Here is a 19,266-nt window from a genome sequence, read left to right as displayed (position 1 = left end):
TCATTACAGCTTTACTTGCGTCCCAGATTCCTCTCTTTTCCACCGTAGTCTTCAAGTTTATTTCAAAATAATCTTTTATAGTTTTTTGGGCCTTTTTAATAATTTCTGGATCTCTAAACAGGGTGTCATTCATTCTCCATCTGAAGGAACCAATCAGTGTTAATTTCATTTCCATTTTCACAGGGTTGTGGTCGGAGCAAGTTTTGGGGCAGATTTCCACCTTACGAATCTTAGGTGCCATCCCTCTTGTAATCCAAATCTGGTCGATTCGTGTCCAGGTCATGTGGGTTTCAGAGAAAAAGGTCCCCTCTCTGCCTAGGGGATTTTTAGTTCTCCAAATATCAATCAAGTCCATGTTGTCTGTCATTTCAAAGAAAGTCTTTGGTAGTCTTCCATCTTTTGTAACTAACTGTCTTTCAGAATTGTCCATATTTGTCGACACAACACCGTTCATGTCTCCCATCAAGATGATATTTTGATCCATGTAGTCCAACAAAGTCTCATGCAGTTTCTTATAAAATTCTGATTTCCCCTCATTAGGTGCATAGACTCCAATTATTAATATTTTCTCTCTTTGAAGTTGTATTTCAATTGCTACAAATCGTCCATGTTCATCTTTGAGGAGAAATTAATTCTTGGCCTAGTTGTTTATTTATCAGCAATTTTCTGTGGAGTCTTGTTATATGTGTTTCTTGTAAACAAATCAGGTCTAATTGTTCCTTTTTTAAGATATGAAAAATTCTCTTCCTCTTACTGGGGGAATTCAAACCCCTGATATTCCAGGTTAAAATCTGCAGAGACATGTTGTGGTTACTGTAGGGTTCCTCCAACAGCTCCTAAGAGTTGCTCTTGTTCTGACGGTTGTGTCTCTTTCTCTAGTTGGTCCAACCCCAAGGGGTGTCTTCCCAAATCAAGTGGTCCCACTCCTGGTAATTCCGGTTCTTTTGTTCTGGCCTCTTTTCGCAGGTCCTCACCAAAATCTCTCAAGAAGCTCACTTTATCTTCCTTTGATCTTATCCTTATTTTCTTTCCTTTGAATGAAAATGAGAGGCCTTGTGGAAATTCCCACCTAAACGGAATGTTACTTTTCCTTAGTAGGCCTACCAAGTCTGCGTAGTTAGCTCTGAGATCCAGTAAGTATTTTGGGATATCTTTAAAGATCTCAATTCTCTCACCTTCTATCACGAGTGCTTTCTGATAATGAAGATTCAAGATTTTGTCTCTTTCTTCCTTTGATCTTAGCGAAATCAGACAGTCTCTTGCTCTATTTTTCCTTTTTATCCTTCCCAGTCGGAAAGCACTCACTATCTTAAATTCTTCCTTTTGTGGATTCAGGTCCCAGTAATCTTCAAATTCCGATGTAAGAAATTCAGTTAGTTCCCCTTCTTCCGATTCTGGGGCTGCTCTTATTCCCAAATTAGTCTGTTTCTCTTTAAGTTCGATCAGAGAGAATTGTTCCTTATAGTCATCTAATCTTCTATTTATTGGCGGTATCTTCTCCTCCACCGCCAAAACCCGCTCTTTCGCTTCCTCTGCTGTCTTCTTTGTCTCCTTGGATTCCTGCAGCAACTTGTCAATAGCCTGGGTATTAATGTTCGCTTTCTGTCCCACGTCATTCACCTTCTGTCCAATATCATTAATGGTTGAAGTATTTAAGTCGATCTTAGCTGTCAAATTTTGTATAGCTGAGAGAATCTTGTCCAGTGTAGTAGAGTCCGTTCCTGCTCCTTCTGTAGCTTGTGGGGCAGAAAGTCCTGCTACAGATGCTCTTCTGTACGATTGTTGTTGCTGTGCCTGTAATTGCTGTTGTTGTCTAGTTTTAGCTCTAGTCGCTTTCTCTTGAGCCTTCTCAGACGTCCTATCTTGTGGTTTATCCTGATCCATTACTCAGCCTCTGAGAGTCAAGGTCGTTCGCACAGTTCACACCACTCCCAGGCTTGTCTTTTAACAGTTACGAAAATAACAGCTGCAATGGAAAATCCCCAGCAATAACACAAAGTTCCTCTAGGGGAGCAGAGTAGCAAAATGTTTCAAGATGATGATTATTAAACAATAAACTTCCCAAATGTTATACCAGTAGAAACAGTTATCAACTCAGATGTATCCTTTAAAAAGTTACCAGTCTCTTGCAGAAATCCACAGTAAAAATTACAATGTCTATAAAAGCGGTGCACTCAAAACGACCATTAAGTTATTTAAAAGCAGTCCCATATCAAAGATTGAGTGATAGTTTTTCTCCCCTTTCCCAGCTTAGGGGGGGGGGTCGTTTGCCAGGCAATGAAGTTTAGCTCTTTACAATCAGTCAGATTTTTTGGTTCAAAGCTTCTTTGTCCCTTGCTTTCAAACTATTTACAGGATCGGCAAAGCGGGCTTCCTGTTTACACTTTGCCAGTTTCGGATCCAAATTCCATAATAGCGTCCAAGATCAAAGTCAGAGCCAAGTTCAACTGAATCTTCTTTTTTGTAACATGAAGCCATTGATTTGAGTCCTACCCTCCAGAGCAGGGCTGGATCAATACATATCAAAGAAGCAATTCAGTTAAACACATTGTATTTTTAAAATTATTGTTCAATTTTACAATTAACATTCACATTCAAATAAAAGTCATAATCATTAACATATACGATTCTCTGAATCCTTGGACTTCCCTGAGCTGAGATTCCATGGATTCCATTCACTGCATCATATAATGTTCTCCAGTTTTTCCTAAAATTCCATTCTTACCATACAGATAGGTAGCCGTGTTGGTCTGCCATAGTCAAAATAAAAAAATTCCTTCCAGTAGCACCTTAAAGACCAACTAAGTTAGTTCTTGGTATGAGCTTTCGTGTGCATGCACACTTCTTCAGATTTTGTGTGCATGCACACGAACGCTCATACCAAGAACTAACTTAGTTGGTCTTTAAGGTGCTACTGGAAGGAATTTTTTTATTCTTACCATAGTTCTTGTTACATTACAAGTGTTGTTACATTGCTGCCAATGTTTTTAATTGTGTACAGTGTTCTCCAAGGGAACTTACAAATTTTCCCCATTCCTTATTAAAGTTATTCTTCTTGGTTTCTAATCTTTCCGGTCATTTTTGCCATTTTGGCATAGTCCATCATTGTTCTCAACCATTCCTCTCTGGTAAGGACTTTATCTTGTTTCCTTCTCAGAACCAAAAATATCGGCGCTACTGTCATAGCATACATAGTTGTTTCTGCTCGTTTCATATTTCTGCACCTTAGATTCCTAGTAAAAATGCTTCTGGGTTTTTTCACAAAAGTTATTTTAAATATTTTTTTCAACTCATTATATATCATTTCCCAAAATGCTTTTGTTATCTTGCAGGTCATCATGTATCGTGGAGGGTGCCTTCTTTATCTTTACATATCCAACAAATATTTGTAGCTGTTCTATACATTTAGATACCACGATACATCATTCTCACAAAGTTTTCCATGCACAGCATGCTGTGAATTTTAAATCTTCCCTCCATAACTTTTCCCAAGATGGGAATGGTATATTATGCCCAATATCTCTTGTCTATTGTATCCTCACTGATTTAATGTATTCGTCTTTAGCATACCATTCTAGCAACAGTTTATACATTTTGGAAAGTAACTTCACATTCATTTTTATTACTGATATCCTTCCCCACTTAAATGCATTGTAAACTTCATACAGGGAAGTTCCTTTGGCGAAAAATGGGACTCCACTGCACCATCTGGTGTCATAGTGTTATAATGCATAGAAAGAGCTTTATCTTTACAAATGTAGCCTAGTCCCAGGAGAAAACTATTACTTCCCTTCATCTGGACACTATATATCTGCTAATGCAGCCTAGAACAGCATTAGCTTTTTTGTAATTGCATCACACTGTTGACTCATATTAAGCTTGTTGTCCAGAGAAGACCTCAAGTGAAGGAGACAGTGTTGTTGCAGAGAGTTTCAGAAAAGCAAACTGTTTTACACCTTTATATTTTTTTTCCAGCCCCAAAATTGTGAAACAAGAGACATGACAATGTCTTGCCAGCTTTCTGTACATGATAACGTGTTCAGGAGGAAGTTGCTTTGCAAATGTGCTTTGCAAACTGCAAGCAGCAAGTTTCATTCAGCCCAGGGCAAATTCATTTGCTCCATATATTCACCATTCCCTGCTCAAGAATCCAAGGAGTTTTCTTGGAACACCCCCAACCTTGAAATTTCTATCGCAGACATTGAACAGGTAGTAATCACCAGTGATACGAGCTGAAAGAATAGCATTCTGGTAAAAGTTAAATGATCCACTTTTGCTGGAACACTTAACCAGATTGTGGACTCTTGTTCATTGAAGGCTTTCAGCAGAGAATGTTTGAGGAAGAAATGGGAATTTGCCTTCAATTATTATACTACGACCATTATAATACTACTACTATGCTTTGGTTGGCATTCCCTGCATTACAGAGGGATGGCTTGGGCGACCCTCTGGGTCTCTTTCTGCTCTGCAGTTGTTGTTTTTATTGTAGGGTGACAAGCAGAAGAAAGAAATTTGTCTGGATAAAAATCCAGTGTAAAAACAGTTGTGTGAGGTTTTTTGGAAGCATCAAAGTGGTGGAGGGAGGGGGGTAGGTTTCTGAGCCCAGAAACTTGTTTAGAAAAGCTCATAAGATGCCCTAAGCAAGCAGTCAGAACTCCCCGTCCCCGGGAGACATTTGAACTGTAACCGTGTATGTGCAAACAGAAGGGGAAATGACAGGCCGCCAGAGTTCCGGAGTACTGACCCAGAAACTGAATAGCTAGAGGAGGCCAACAACCTACCTCTTGAAAGACTGACTCCCGTGACTAAAGGATTAAAAGAGCAGCAGTTACTGCTCTCCTTGCGAAAAACACGGAGACACCACTTAGTGTGCTTTGGCATGCAGTTTTTTGACTTCCCTGTCTTCAAGAGAAGGGAACGTTTGGCTTACTAACGAAAGGCTTATCAAGTGAAGGTGTTGTAAGTGGAAATTCACAGGTGTAAATTGGAAACAAGCCACATAATCAGAATTTTGAATTGGAAAATATCACCAATGAAAGTTTTTTTTTTTTGGGGGGGGGAGTAAACATTTAATGAACTGTAAAAAAAAGAGTAAAATTGAATGAACTAAACTTTGAGACTATGTTGTGCCAGGAAGTTCAACAGACATGAATCAAGGGGTAAATCTGCAAAAAATATCCTTTACTGTGCTGAGTTGCTGGTTTCTGGGATTGACTTCAAAATCTTCTTGCCATTCTCTATCACCACCTGCTGGCCATGACTGAGCCCATAACCTTTTAAAGCTATTTGTGAATTTAATAAATGTCTTACACATATAGTTGAAGATAAATCTTTACTTGTCAGGCTGGCAACAGTTAAACAACAAGCATTATTTACATATAAATTCATGCGTGCAATATGTTTCTGACATGACAGCTTATACTCTAAATTCATTCTTCCCTCTGGCCCATCCAACTGAATACCTTCAAAATGATAGACTGATTCTGAGCAGGGCATGAGGAAAGATGCAAAGAGTCTTTGCATGCTTAAAATTCCAGGGTCGATTTCTAGCATTTCTGCTTAAAGGGTTGCAGACCAGGATAGAAATATCTGCCCATCCTTATCCTGGAGAAGAGGAGACTGAGAGGAGATATGAGAGCCATCTTCAAATATCTCCAGGGCTGTCACTTGGAAGAGGGAGCAGGCTTGATTTCTCCTGCTCTGAAGGACACAACCTGAACCCGTTGTGTTTGCTGTGATTTTCCATCTTGGTTGTGAAAAAAATTGTTGTTGTTTAGTCGTTTAGTCGTGTCCGACTCTTCGTGACCCCATGGACCAGAGCACGCCAGGCACTCCTGTCTTCCACCGCCTCCCGCAGTTTGGTCAGGCTCATGTTTGTCACTTCGAGAACACTGTCCAACCATCTCGTCCTCTGTCGTCCCCTTCTCCTTGTGCCCTCCATCTTTCCCAACATCAGGGTCTTTTCCAGGTAGTCTTCTCTTCTCATGAGGTGGCCAAAGTATTGGAGCCTCAACTTCACGATCTGTCCTTCCAGTGAGCACTCAGGGCTGATTTCCTTAAGAATGGATTGGTTTGTTCTTCTTGCAGTCCATGGGACTCTCAAGAGTCTCCTCCAGCACCATTATTCAAAAGCATCAATTCTTTGGCGATCAGCCTTCTTTATGGTCCAGCTCTCACTGCCATACCTCACTACTGGGAAAACCATGGCTTTAACTATACGGACCTTTGTTGGCAAGGTGAAAAAATAGCCCTTCCATTTACACTTCTTCCATTCTTTTTCCAAGAAAAGTTCCAGAGGTTTGATAGCTTTCCTCTCTAAATTCACTCCAAGTTGTGTGCAGACTCCTTTCTCTTCCAACTCTATCTCTTCCAGCTTAGGATGTCTCTTCATCTCTTCATCGGTGGCTTCCTTCCACTCCTCCAACATCACAAGACTGCCATTTGGCTGTTTCAGTCCTCTAGTCACCTTTTGTGAAGGACTTCTTCATTACACCATCTGTTGCTTCCGCCTCCACCATTTCATCCTTCTGTTCTTGAAATCCTTCATCCATATTGTTCTCCAAAGTCTCTTTGGACTCTTTGATTCCACTTTCCATTTCATTCTTCTGTTTTCTTAGCTTTTGGGTGGTTGCTTCCGTACCCATCTCTGCTGTTTCTCCTTGTTAAAATGTTACACACACACACACACACACACACACACACACCAATTGCTCAGTGTTCCTCCATCCCTCCATTATTCCTAAAGCCACAGTTATCTCAGTTTTCCACCATCTCCATTTTACTCAAACTTCTGCCATTGAAGGAAAGGCTAGTGGAAGTCAGGGGAACGTCTGTTTCAAACTTCTCCCCCTTCCATTCCTTAACTGTGATAAAGGATGTGAAGCCTTCAAATATTGCATAGTGCCTCCACACAACCTATTTCACTCCGATACCTTGCGTGGTCCGCAATCCAGGTTCCGGGTTCAATGTAGTGATTTAGAAGAGATATTTTATTAACAAGCACACATGTACAGTATCCATCAAAGAAACTTAACAATCTTCAACTGGAGAAGCTGATGGCTTGCTCTGAGGAGTCTACTCATCTTCAAGATACAATAACATAGCACGGGGGGTGTTAGAAGGGGGCTGCAGAAGAGGGAGAGAGGAGGAGGTGTGGGAATGTGTGTGTAAGAGAGATTTGAGAAAAGGAAGGGGAGGGGGAGGAGAAAAGGGAGCAAGAGTAAGAATGGGGATGCAAAGGAAAGTTGTCAAAAAGGAGGGAGTAAGGAGGCATTGGGAGAGGGATGAAGATGAAAGCAGGGGCATGAAAGGGCCTGAAGAAAAGGAGGAGATGGGGTGAAGGGGAAAACAGATGCAAAGCAGAGCTGCAGAAGATAAGAGAGAAGTGGCTTCAGAAATGGAGCTGCGAAGGTGAAAAGAGACCTCAGTAGCTGCATGGGATGAGATGGGAAGAGAAGTGGAAATGCTAGGGGGTTCATGTGTCAGGAGTGGCCAAGGGGTCACTGAGTGCAGGAAGCAGGGGTGCAGCCACTAATATTTTCCTATTTTCTTATATGTTGCAGCAGGGAACAGCACAGAGTTTACAGTGGTACCTCGCAAGACGAATGCCTCGCAAGACGAATTTCCCTATGGGCTTGCTTCGCAAGACGAAAACGTCTCGCAACTTTGTTTCCTTTGTCTAAAAACCGTTAAAACCAAGGGTGCTTAGCTTGAACAGCTGCAGTTGCGACTTGACTTCGAGGAGCAACTGTTAGCACGTGGTTTGGTAGCCTTTTCTCAGACTTTGCTCACTTTTGAAGCTTTTCCAAAACTTTTCCAGAACTTCTCTTGCATCCATTTGGTAAGTTAAACTTTTAAAACTTTTTTTGGGGGGGGGTTGGATTTTGGGTTGGGGTGTTTGGGATTCAAGGACTTGGTGTTGTGGGGGGGGGTTGCGATAATCTGGGAGCTTGTGGGCCTTTTTTGGGAATTTTTATGATTTTCTGTGACCATTGGGCCAGGTTGTTTTTTTTGGAAAATTTTTCTGAGTTTGAATTTCTGAGTGCTGGCTGGCTGGAGGAACAGTTGGAGAGGTTTCTGCAGGAATCTGGGAGCTTGTGGGGTTTTTTTTGGAATTTTTATGATTTTCTGTGACCATTGGGCAAGGTTGTTTTTTTTTCAATTTTTTTTTTTCTGAGTTTGAATTTCTGAGTGCTGGCTGGCTGGGGGAACAGTTGGGGAGGTTTCTGCAGGAATCTGGGACCATTGGGCCATGTTGTTATTTTTTGAAAATTTTTTTTGTCTGGGTGGGGGAACAGTTGGGGAGGGGTTTGCAGCAGTTGGGGAGGGGCTGGGGGAGCAGTTGGGGAGGGGTTTGCAATTTCTGTGTTGTGGGTGGGTGGGTGTCTGTGGGAGCAGTTGAGGTTTTTGAAGACATTGGTGATTTTTGAAGCTTTTCCAAAACTTATTTTGCAGCCATTTGAGGTTTCTGAAGACTTTGGTGATTGATTGTTGAAGCTTTTCCAGAACTTCTCTTGCATCCATTTGGTAAGTTAAACTTTTAAAACTTTTTTGGGGGGTTTTGGATTTTGGATTTTGGGTTGGGGTGCTTGGGATTCAAGGCCTTGGTTCTGGGTTTTAACTTCTGTGTGGTGGGTGGCTGGGTGCTTTTGTATTTTTTGGATTTGAAGCACATCACTTATTTTTTTTCTTTTTCTGAGTTTACGAAGGTAAGAGCTGTGCTGCCATGGGACCCAAGAAGACTGCTGCTGCGGTGGCCGGTGAGAAGAAGGAGGAGAAGGTGACGCTGGAAATGAAGAAGGAGATCATCCGGAAGCACAACGGCGGAATGCGTGTGACGGACATCGCCAGGGAGTATGGGAGGAATCCATCAACCATTGGGACCATCCTGAAGATGAGGGAGAAGATCCTGGTGACTGATGCAGCCAAGGGAGTCACCAGGATCATGAAGAACCGCCCAGCTGTTCTGGAGGAGGTCGAGAAGTTGCTGCTCATCTGGATAGAAGAGAAGCAGCGTGCAGGGGACACAGTGTCTGAGGCCGTCATTTGTGAGAAGGCCAAGGCCTTGCACGCTGACCTCATCCGGGAACAGCCAGGAACCTCAGCCGAGCCAGAAGTCTTCAAGGCTAGCAGAGGTTGGTTTGAACGGTTCAAGACAAGATCTGGCATCCACAGCGTGGTCAGGCATGGAGAGGCTGCCAGTTCTGATGTTCCTGCGGCTGAAGACTTTGCAGCGGAGTTCCTGGAGGTTGTGAAGACGGAGGGCTACGTTCCACAGCAGGTCTTCAACTACGACGAGACCGGGCTGTTTTGGAAGAGGATGCCCAAAAGGACTTTCATCACTCAGGAGGAGTCCAAGTTGCCTGGCCACAAGCCCATGAAGGACCGTCTGACCCTGCTCTTCTGTGCCAACGCAAGCGGCGACCTGAAGATCAAGCCCCTGCTGGTGTACCACTCGGAGAACCCACGGGCCTTCAAGAGACACAAGATCGACAAGGAGCGGCTGAGTGTCATGTGGCGATCCAACAGCAAGGCTTGGGTCACACGTGTGCTGTTTGTGGACTGGGTCAATCTTGCTTTTGGCCCTGCTGTCAAGCAGTACCTGCTGGACAACGACCTGCCGCTGAAGGCTTTGCTTCTGATGGACAATGCTCCTGCCCATCCTAAAGGCCTTGAGGTGGACTTGTTGGAGGAGTTCAGCTTCATCAACATCATGTTCCTGCCGCCTAACACCACGCCACTGCTCCAGCCGATGGATCAGCAGGTCATCGCCAATTTCAAAAAACTCTACACCAAGGAGCTTTTCAGGCGATGCTTCGAGGTGACTGACTGCACCACCATCACCCTGCGGGAATTCTGGAAGGACCACTTCGACATCGTCACCTGCTTGAAGATGGTCACCACGGCCTGGAAAGGGATCAGCCAGAGAAATTTGAATTGTGCTTGGCGCAGCCTGTGGCCGGACTGTGTGGCACCAAGTGACTCTGATGCACCAAAGTCAACAGTGGTGCAGGACATTGTTGCCTTGGGGAGGACCATGGGCCTGGAGGTCACGGAGGAGGACGTCTGCGAGCTGGTGGAGGAGCACGACGACGAGCTGACCACCGTGGAGCTGGTCGAACTGCAGGCAGAGGCTGCGCAGGAGCAGGCCTTACTGGAAGAGGAGGAAGCAACTGAGGAACGGCTGTCCTCCAAAAAACTGAGGGACATTTGCCTGAAGTGGAAGGAGGTGCAGACTTTTGCAGAGCAACACCACCCTGAGAAGCACGTGGCACATGACGTTGGGAACTTTTTTGATACGAGGGTCATGTCGCCTTTCAGGAAGCTGCTGAAAAGGTGGATGAAGCAGCAGACTATGGACAGGTTCTTGACCAAGAAGCAAAGAGTGGAAGAGGAGCCTTCTTCGAGTGGTCCCCCAGAGTCTTAGAAAATGTACTGTACACTTTGTTGATTTTTAAATGTTTTTCTGTCATGTTTATAAAGTTAATTTATTTTCCCTTCAATTTTTGAACTGCTCTTTACAGTATGTGTGACTTTAAAGAGCAGTTAATAAACTGTTGTTGTACCAAATTTGGCTTTGTTTGGACTTTTTTTGACATAGGAACGCATTAATTGATTTTCAATGCATTCCTATGGGATTTCGTGATTCGCAAGACGAAAAATTCACTAGACGACAAAATTGCGGAACGAATTAATTTCGTCTTGCGGGGCACCACTGTATACGGATGGGGATGTGCTATAATCCCTATTATAGCCTCTTGATTGAGCTCTTTGACTCCTTCTGGCAGCTGAAAACTGAATGCCCTCAGCAGGCTGGTCAGGAAGATGAATATTTCGATCTTTGCCATCTGCATTCCCAAACATATGCGAAGCCCTGAAGAGGAGACAAGAAGAAGTCAGTAAGTGAGCAATAATTTACTTTCCCATGTACATTGCTTTGTAGCTATAAACATTCTGCATAACACTTTGGCAAAATAGACATAGTTAGGATAGGGAAAACATCAAGGCTGCTGTCAATTGTCTAGCCTGGTCAGTGCTAACCTTTCTTTCTTCTTGCTATACTTATTTTTTGTTCTGTAATTTGAAGTTCCCAATCTCATATCAAGGAAGATACATTCAGGAAGAGGATGGATTGAAGATGAAGAGTCCTGTGGGAGGGGCAGGGCAGAGAGCATCTCCCAGGGCTAGAAGCCAGTGTAAGAGGGTCTAGCTCCCAGTGAGAACTGGGAGGGCTCACTTTTCTGTGTGCAGAATAAGGGTGAAGATTTAATTTTGATAGAGGACTCTGTAATTTCCTTTATTTCTTTTCTATTTTTTCTTTCCTAATCTTTTTTTTCTATTTTCCCTTTTAGATTAGTCTGAATTTTATTGTGTCTTATGTATAAAGCTTTTTAATAAAACTTGATTTTAAAAAATGAAAGGAAAACTTTGGTCAACTGCCCAAATCAGCAATGCAGAAAGGGGTTAAGAACATGGAGCAAACTCTCCTGCCAGGTTTACTTCACCTTGGTAGGAACTAGCATTGCTGCCTGAAAAGAAGTTGGGTGGCTTGCAGTGGTGATGTGTGACAGGGAACAGCACTATCCTGGTGCTGGCAGTGCTGCCTCTCACAGGGACAGGGCAGGGGTGGCAAATGTAGGGAGGTGCAGATGGAGACCACATAAGTGTATGTGCATGTGTGGTTCCCAAACCACCAACCTAGAGATCCCCTTAACTTGCCACGGCTTTGCCCCATTCTGCTGACTAGCAGTGCCACTCCAGCTAGAAAGATGCTCCTTCTGCTCTGGCCCACTCCCTCCTGTGCTGCTGCTGATGTCATTTCCTGGAAGCAGACCAGTAAGCACATGTACAGATCACAACATAGCTTGGTCTTCTGTGTTTACCTGCACCAAATGGGAGATATTCTTCTCTGTTCACGAATTGTCCATCCTTGTCCAAAAAATGATTTGGGTTGAACTCCTCAGGTGTCTCCCATCGTGTTGGATCAAGAAGAACAGAGCGCAGATCGGGAACAATAATAGTCCCCTGCAAATAAGAAACAAGTGATTTGGAATGCATTCACATCAATGCTTTTTTTATTGTCCCACACTATCCCAAGACTAATCATTGCAGAGACTGATCTGAATTATTATTATTATTATTATTATTTTGGTGGGTGGCTTTGTATTCATCACTGTAAAAACTTTCTGTACAGGCAGGAACACAAGGGGACTTTCCCCCACCTCTTTTAAAATGAAAGCTCACAACCCAGGTGAGACCTCTGGATACTTCAGGCTCCTCCCCTGCCACAATTGCCCCATGGAATGGCACTTGCCAATGGTGAAACATGTCTGCAGATGGAGCTCCTGCTCTTGCCCTTCAGATTTTTGAATAGACAGGAACTTCCTGTACGGCTGGCTGCATCTCTCAGTATGAAACCTTCTGCTGCTCTTTGCTCTTGGGCTACAGGAGTGCAGCTATATCACACTGTTATACCTTGGGAATGAGAAAACCACGCAGCTTGAAATCCTTTGTACATTGCCTAGGCAACCCCAAAAAACTGGCAGGTTTAAAGCGCTGCATTTCATGAATCACAGCATTAGTGTAGGGCAGTTTCTTCTTGTCTTGATAGCAGATTGAGTGAGCAGAACCTATGACATCTTCTATTTCCTTGTGCATTTTATCTGAAGAGAATGATGGAAACAGAAGTTTGATTGTGAATACTACATTTTACTTCAGATGGACATTTAATTCCCTTGAACATATTCCATAAATCTCTGTGAATGAGTCCCAGTTTCTAGCATTTTTAGGTCACCTGGTCCTCCAAAGAGTTCATCTGTTTACATGGTTCTTCCCCACTCTAGATCCCAGGTGTGAAAAGGCTGAAAGTGAAGCTCATCACAGTTGTTTCTGGTTACCAGAGCTGGCTGGATTTGCTGAAGGGCTGGGATCAAAGGCTGTCATATATTCATTCTCCACCCCCAGCCCTCAATATTTCCTACTTAGTTTCACTAATACTCATTTCCTCATCTGATCTTTGGCTAGCATCACTCATATAAAGGTAAAGGTAAAGGACCCCTAGACGGTTAAGTCCAATCAAAGGAGACTATGGGGTGCTTCGCTCATCTCGCTTTCAGGCCTAGGGAGCTGGTGTTTATCCACAGACAGCATTCCGGGTCATGTGGCCAGCATGACTAAACCACTTCTGGCACAACTGGACACCATGATGAGTGCCAGAGCACACAGAAATACTGATTACCTTCCCACCGCAGCACTACCTGTTTACTTACACTGGCATGCTTTCCAACTACGTTGGCAGAAGCTGGGACAGAGCAACAGGAGCTCTCCTGTTTTATGGATTCAAATGCCAACCTTCTAATCAGCAATCCTTAGAGGCTCAGTGCTTTAGACCACAGTGCCACCCGCACCCCTCATGTAATGGAGCACGGAGAGGCAGGAATGAGGCTCAGTCACTTATCTCACAGCAGGGGCATTCTTGTACATTTGCTGCATAAAGAAACTGCTAGCAGATTTGCAAAAGAAAACAGGTACAGGTTGTGGTATGGTATCAAACTGGAGGGGGGAATGTGTTGATTCCTGCATTGCAGGAGGTTGTATTAGAAGACCCTTGGGGTCCCTTCCAACCCTACTATTGTAGGCTTCCTTATGAAACCTTTAAAGAACTATGCTCTACCCTAGTGGTCAAGAGAAGCCCTGGCTCTCCTCTCTCACCTTGGATATCTGGATGACTTGCCAGGAGGAGAAGTGCCCATTTCAGAGAACACGTAGTTGTGTCCGACCCTCCTACAAAGAGGTCAAAAATGCACTGGCCCAAGTTTTCTTCCTCATAGGTGGACTCTGGGTCATTCCTGCTCTGGTGTTGAAAATGGGGAAAGTGACATGTCATTTACATGCATTACATTCTGTCCTTCAGCACTTTATATTCCTTCCCCCACTTATTACCATACTCTTATAGTGCCTAAGGTGAAATGGGAAGCTGCTGCCACCCCCTCCCCCCCCCCCGCTGTTGCTGCCCTAGCTCGGTGGATCATCACTTTTTTGTGATGAGTGGGCTTGCACATTCCTATGACCCTTGTGAGTGAAGCCATTGGGAATCTCGTACTCCCAGCAGGGTCACCCAAGGCGGTAAGGTCAAAGGGGAGGAGCTAGACAAAGAATGACCCAAGAAGTCATCAACGGTAGAACAGGCGGGTGATAACAAGTGGTATGCTACAACAGTTCTAAAGGTGGATGAAAGCTGCAGCAGGTAAGAATTTACCGGTTGCCATGACAACTCATGCCATCATTACAAAGCCCTTAGTCATGAAACAGCACATGGGCGGTGGATACCGTTTCAGTCATTCTGACTCAAGGAACAAGGCAGTTGAGTAGCTCGGCAGCTGTATCCATGACTGAGCAGCCCTTTTTAGGATCTACTCTGCTCACTCCAAAATGGGGGAGGGGCTAGAAAAGGTACCCTACACATAGTCTGCCTCTCTTTTTCCCTGACTGGATTACCACGCCCAGTGGGGTCACCACCCAGCGGTGGTAAAAGACAATTGAACTTTGGAACACAGAATATATGGACAGATATAACACAGATAATGAGCATCCTGAACACTGAACTGCCATCATTGCAAGAGAGATGTGACGTTTTATTTAGTATAATTCGGTCTTTAACGTCCCTCGAAGGACAGCCAAATTTAAATAACAATTCGATACACAGCTGTGAGGCATTTGCGAGCTTTTTTGCGGAGAAGGTCCTGTCGCTCCGCCATGACCTCCCTGCCAATTTGGATACAATAAAGGAACTGGAGGCCCCTCGACTGTCCTCGGGTCCAGTACTGGACCACTTTGACCGGATATCCCCAGCCGATGTGGACAGACTCCTCCGAGCTGGAAAGCCCACCACTTGTCCTCTCGACCCGTGCCCGTCTTGGCTGATTAGAGCATGTCCAGACGAGGTGCGGGCCCCCCTGGGGGATATCATCAATTTGTCCCTTGGCACCGGGACATTCCCAGGGGAACTGAAGGAGGCAGTGGTGCGTCCGCTCTTAAAGAAAACATCATTAGATCCCTTAGATCTATCCAATTACCGCCCAGTTTCGAATCTTCCATTCCTGGGTAAGGTGATTGAGAGAGCGGTTGCTGAACAGCTTGGTAGGTTTCTGGATGAAACATCGGCTCTGGATCCATTCCAGTCCGGCTTCCGCGCTGGTCATGGGACCGAGACGGCTCTGGTCGCCCTAACAGATGATCTTCGTAGACAGCTGGATCGAGGCGGGTCGGGGCTGCTGATTCTTCTAGATCTGTCAGCAGCTTTCGAAATGGTCGATCACGAACTTCTGGACCACCGCCTCACCGACGTGGGGATCCAGGGCACAGTCCTTCAATGGCTGCGCTCGTTTCTCTCTGGTCGGGGACAGAGGGTGGCGCTTGGGGGGGAACTGTCATCCCGCCACTCCTTGGTGTGTGGAGTGCCTCAGGGTGCGATTCTCTCCCCGATGCTTTTTAACATCTTTATGCGCCCCCTCGCCCAGCTTGTCCGGAGTTTTGGGCTGGGCTGCCATCAGTATGCTGATGACACCCAACTCTATCTGTTGATGGATGGCCATCCTGACTCGGCCCCAGACACACTGATCAGATGCTTGGAAGCTGTGGCTGGATGGTTACGTGGGAGCCGGTTGAAGTTAAATCCTTCGAAGACAGAGGTCCTCTGGCTGGGATGGGACGATATGGGATTGAGGGGGCAACTCCCATCTCTTGCGGGGGTGCAATTAGTGCCAGCACCGTCCGTCAAGAGTTTGGGTGTAATCTTCGATACCTCCCTCTCTATGGAGGCGCAGATTACAGCTATAACAAAGGCGGCATTTTTTCATCTCCGCCAAGCTAAGCAGTTGGCCCCTTACCTCTCTCGCCCTGACCTAGCCACTGTGATCCACGCGACGGTCACCTCCAGACTGGATTATTGTAACTCGCTCTACGTGGGGCTGCCCTTGAGACTGACCCAGAAACTCCAGCGGGTGCAGAATGCCGCAGCGAGACTCCTTACGGGGTCCTCGCTGCGAGATCACATTCATCCGGTGCTATACCAGCTGCACTGGCTCCCGGTGGAGTACAGGATCAGGTTTAAGGTGCTGGTTTTAACCTTCAAAGCCCTATACGGTCTAGGACCCTCGTATCTACGGGACCGCCTCTCCTGGTATGCCCCACAGAGGAACTTACGGTCCTCAAATAAAAACATCTTGAAGGTCCCAGGCCTCAGAGAGGTTAGGCTGGCCTCAACTAGAGCCAGGGCTTTTTCGGCTGCGGCTCCAACCTGGTGGAACGCTCTGTCACAAGAGACAAGGGCCCTGCAGGACTTGACATCTTTCCGCAGGGCCTGCAAGACAGAGCTGTTCCACCAGGCCTTTGGTTAGGGCACAGCCTGACTCCCTCCTTTGGCAATCTTCACAATACTTTAGTTTATGGTTGCCATCAATTCTGATTTTAATTAATTCTTATGATGTTTTTATAATGTTGCACTATTTTAGTGTTGTTAGCCGCCCTGAGCCCGGCTTCGGCTGGGGAGGGCGGGATATAAATAAAATTTATTATTATTATTATTATTAACATCAATGTTGCAGTGCTTCAACTGAAGGAAGAAAAAGGAGGCTACACATTCTTCTGGAAAGGTCTATCTGAACAAGAAGGTCAAATAATCTGAACAAGAAGGTCAGATCATTAGGCGCGAGTGATCATGCTCTTCTGAAGTTTACTATACAGCGGAAAGGAGCAGCCAAGCATACTAGGACTCAATTTCTTGACTTTAAGAAAGCCGACTTCATAAAACTTAGGGAAGTGCTGGGTGAGATCCCATGGACAGCAATACTAAAAGGAAAGGGAGTTCATGATGGCTGGGAGTTTGTTAAGAGGGAGATAGTAAAAGCACAACGTCAGGCAATACCAATGAGACGGAAACATGGAAGGTGCCTAAAGAAGCCAGGGTGGCTATCTAAAGAACTTTTAACTGAATTAAGATTAAAAAAGGATGTGTACAAAAAATGGAAAAGGGGGGAAACCACCAAAGAGGAATTCAAACAAATAGCCAGCACGTGTAGACACAAAGTCAGAAAAGCTAAAGCACAGAATGAACTCAGGCTTGCTAGAGAGGTTAAAAGCAACAAAAAAGGCTTTTATGGGTATGTTCGTAGCAAAAGGAAGAACAAAGAAACAGTGGGGTCACTCAGAGGAGAAGATGGTGAAATGCAAACAGGGGACACAGAAAGGGCTGAACTCCTCAATGCCTTCTTTGCCTCAGTCTTCTCCGATAAAGAAAACAATGCCCGACCTGAAGAATTTGGAGCAAATGATTCAGCAAAGGAAACACAGCCCAGAATAATTAAGGAGATAGTACAAGAATATTTGGCTAGTTTAGATGTATTCAAGTCTCCAGGGCCAGATGAACTGCTTCCAAGAGTATTAAAAGAACTGGCAGATGTGATCTCAGAACCACTGGCAGTCATCTTTGAGAATTCCTGGAGAACAGGCGAAGTCCCGGCAGACTGGAGGAGGGCAAATGTTGTCCCTATTTTCAAAAAGGGGGAAAGAGAGGACCCAAATAATTACCGCCCAGTCAGTCTGACATCAATACCAGGGAAGATTCTGGAGCAGCTCATTAAGCAAACAGTCTGTGAGCACCTAGAAAGGAATGCTGTGATCACCAATAGTCAGCATGGATTTCTGAAAAATAAGTCATGTCAGACTAACCTGATCTCGTTTTTTGACAGAATTACAAGCCTGGTAGATGAAGGGAATGCAGTGGATGTAGCCTACCTTGATTTCAGCAAGGCATTTGACAAGGTGCCCCATGATATTCTTGTAAAGAAGCTGGTAAAATGCCGTCTTGACAATGGTACCACTCAGTGGATCTGTAACTGGCTGGCTGACCGAACCCAAAGGGTGCTCATCAATGGTTCCTCTTCATCCTGGAGAAGAGTGACTAGTGGGGTGCCACAGGGTTCTGTCTTGGGCCCGGTCTTATTCAACATCTTTATCAACGACTTGGATGATGGACTCAAGGGCATCCTGATCAAATTTGCAGATGACACCAAACTGGGAGGGGTGGCTAACACCCCAGAGGACAGGATCACACTTCAAAACGACCTTGACAGATTAGAGAACTGGGCAAAAACAAACAAGATGAATTTTAACAGGGAGAAATGTAAAGTATTGCACTTGGGCAAAAAAAATGAGAGGCACAAATACAAGATGGGTGACACCTGGCTTGAGAGCAGTACATGTGAAAAGGATCTAGGAGTCTTGGTTGACCACAAACTTGACATGAGCCAACAGTGTGACGCGGCAGCTAAAAAAGCCAATGCAATTCTGGGCTGCATCAATAGGAGTATAGCATCTAGATCAAGGGAAGTAATAGTGCCACTGTATTCTGCTCTGGTCAGACCACACCTGGAGTACTGTGTCCAGTTCTGGGCACCACAATTCAAGAAGGACACTGACAAACTGGAACGTGTCCAGAGGAGGGCAACCAAAATGGTCAAAGGCCTGGAAACAATGCCTTATGAGGAACGGCTAAGGGAGCTGGGCATGTTTAGCCTGGAGAAGAGGAGGTTAAGGGGTGATATGATAGCCATGTTCAAATATATAAAAGGATGTCACATAGAGGAGGGAGAAAGGTTGTTTTCTGCTGCTCCAGAGAAGCGGACACGGAGCAATGGATCCAAACTACAAGAAATAAGATTCCACCTAAACATTAGGAAGAACTTCCTGACAGTAAGAGCTGTTCGACAGTGGAATTTGCTGCCAAGGAGTGTGGTGGAGTCTCCTACTTTGGAGGTCTTTAAGCAGAGGCTTGACAACCATATGTCAGGAGTGCTCTGATGGTGTTTCCTGCTTGGCAGGGGGTTGGACTCGATGGCCCTTGTGGTCTCTTCCAACTCTATGATTCTATGATTCTACATGTCACTTTCCCCATTTTCAACACCAGAGCAAGAATGACCCAGAGTCCACCTATGATGAAGAAAACTTGGCCCAGTGCATTTTTGACCTCTTTGCAGCAGGGACAGAGACAACCACCGGTTCTCTGAAATGGGCACTTCTCCTCCTGGCAAGTCATCCAGATATCCAAGGTGAGAGAAGGAGAGCCAGGAATTCTCTTGATCACTAGGGTGGAGCATAATTCTTTAAAGCTTTCATATTGGATAGAGTTAAAAGTGAGTTTATGATGTAAGTTTTGGAAGCCAAATGTTATTGAAATAAGCTAAAAGTTTTTGACTTACATGTCTGGAA

The 19,266-nt window shown here is 44.8% G+C and overlaps 3 protein-coding genes across 3 annotated transcripts in view; all 3 read left to right on the top strand.

Moving 5' to 3' along the window:
- Positions 1-19,266, top strand: part of LOC309533158 (cytochrome P450 2J2-like) — a 283,269-nt gene that overhangs the window by 129,909 nt on the left and 134,094 nt on the right. The gene's annotated exons all lie outside the window — the stretch shown is intronic.
- The window catches only part of LOC309533176 (cytochrome P450 2J5-like), a 317,301-nt gene that overhangs the window by 166,819 nt on the left and 131,216 nt on the right, over positions 1-19,266 (top strand). Inside the window, exon 6 of the mRNA XM_082224389.1 lies at positions 18,965-19,106. Coding sequence (XP_082080515.1) covers positions 18,965-19,106 — 142 coding nt within the window. The remainder of the gene's footprint in view (positions 1-18,964; positions 19,107-19,266) is intronic.
- LOC309533127 (tigger transposable element-derived protein 1-like) lies at positions 7,611-10,569 on the top strand. The gene is made up of 2 exons (XM_082224289.1): positions 7,611-7,840; positions 8,455-10,569. Exon 2 carries the CDS (start codon positions 8,726-8,728, stop codon positions 10,424-10,426), a length of 1,701 nt encoding a protein of 566 aa, XP_082080415.1. The 5' UTR covers positions 7,611-7,840; positions 8,455-8,725; the 3' UTR covers positions 10,427-10,569.

This window comes from Podarcis vaucheri, assembly GCF_965113315.1.
Source record: "Podarcis vaucheri genome assembly, chromosome: 5".
Classification (NCBI taxonomy): domain Eukaryota; kingdom Metazoa; phylum Chordata; class Lepidosauria; order Squamata; family Lacertidae; genus Podarcis; species Podarcis vaucheri.
Note: the sequence above shows the minus strand (reverse complement) of the source record. Positions and strands in the feature narration are given on the sequence as shown.

What these genes read in the sequence shown, in the direction of transcription:
- LOC309533127 (XM_082224289.1), top strand. Translation starts at nt 8,726, where the DNA reads ATGGGACCCAAGAAGACTGCTGCTGCGGTGGCCGGTGAGAAGAAGGAG.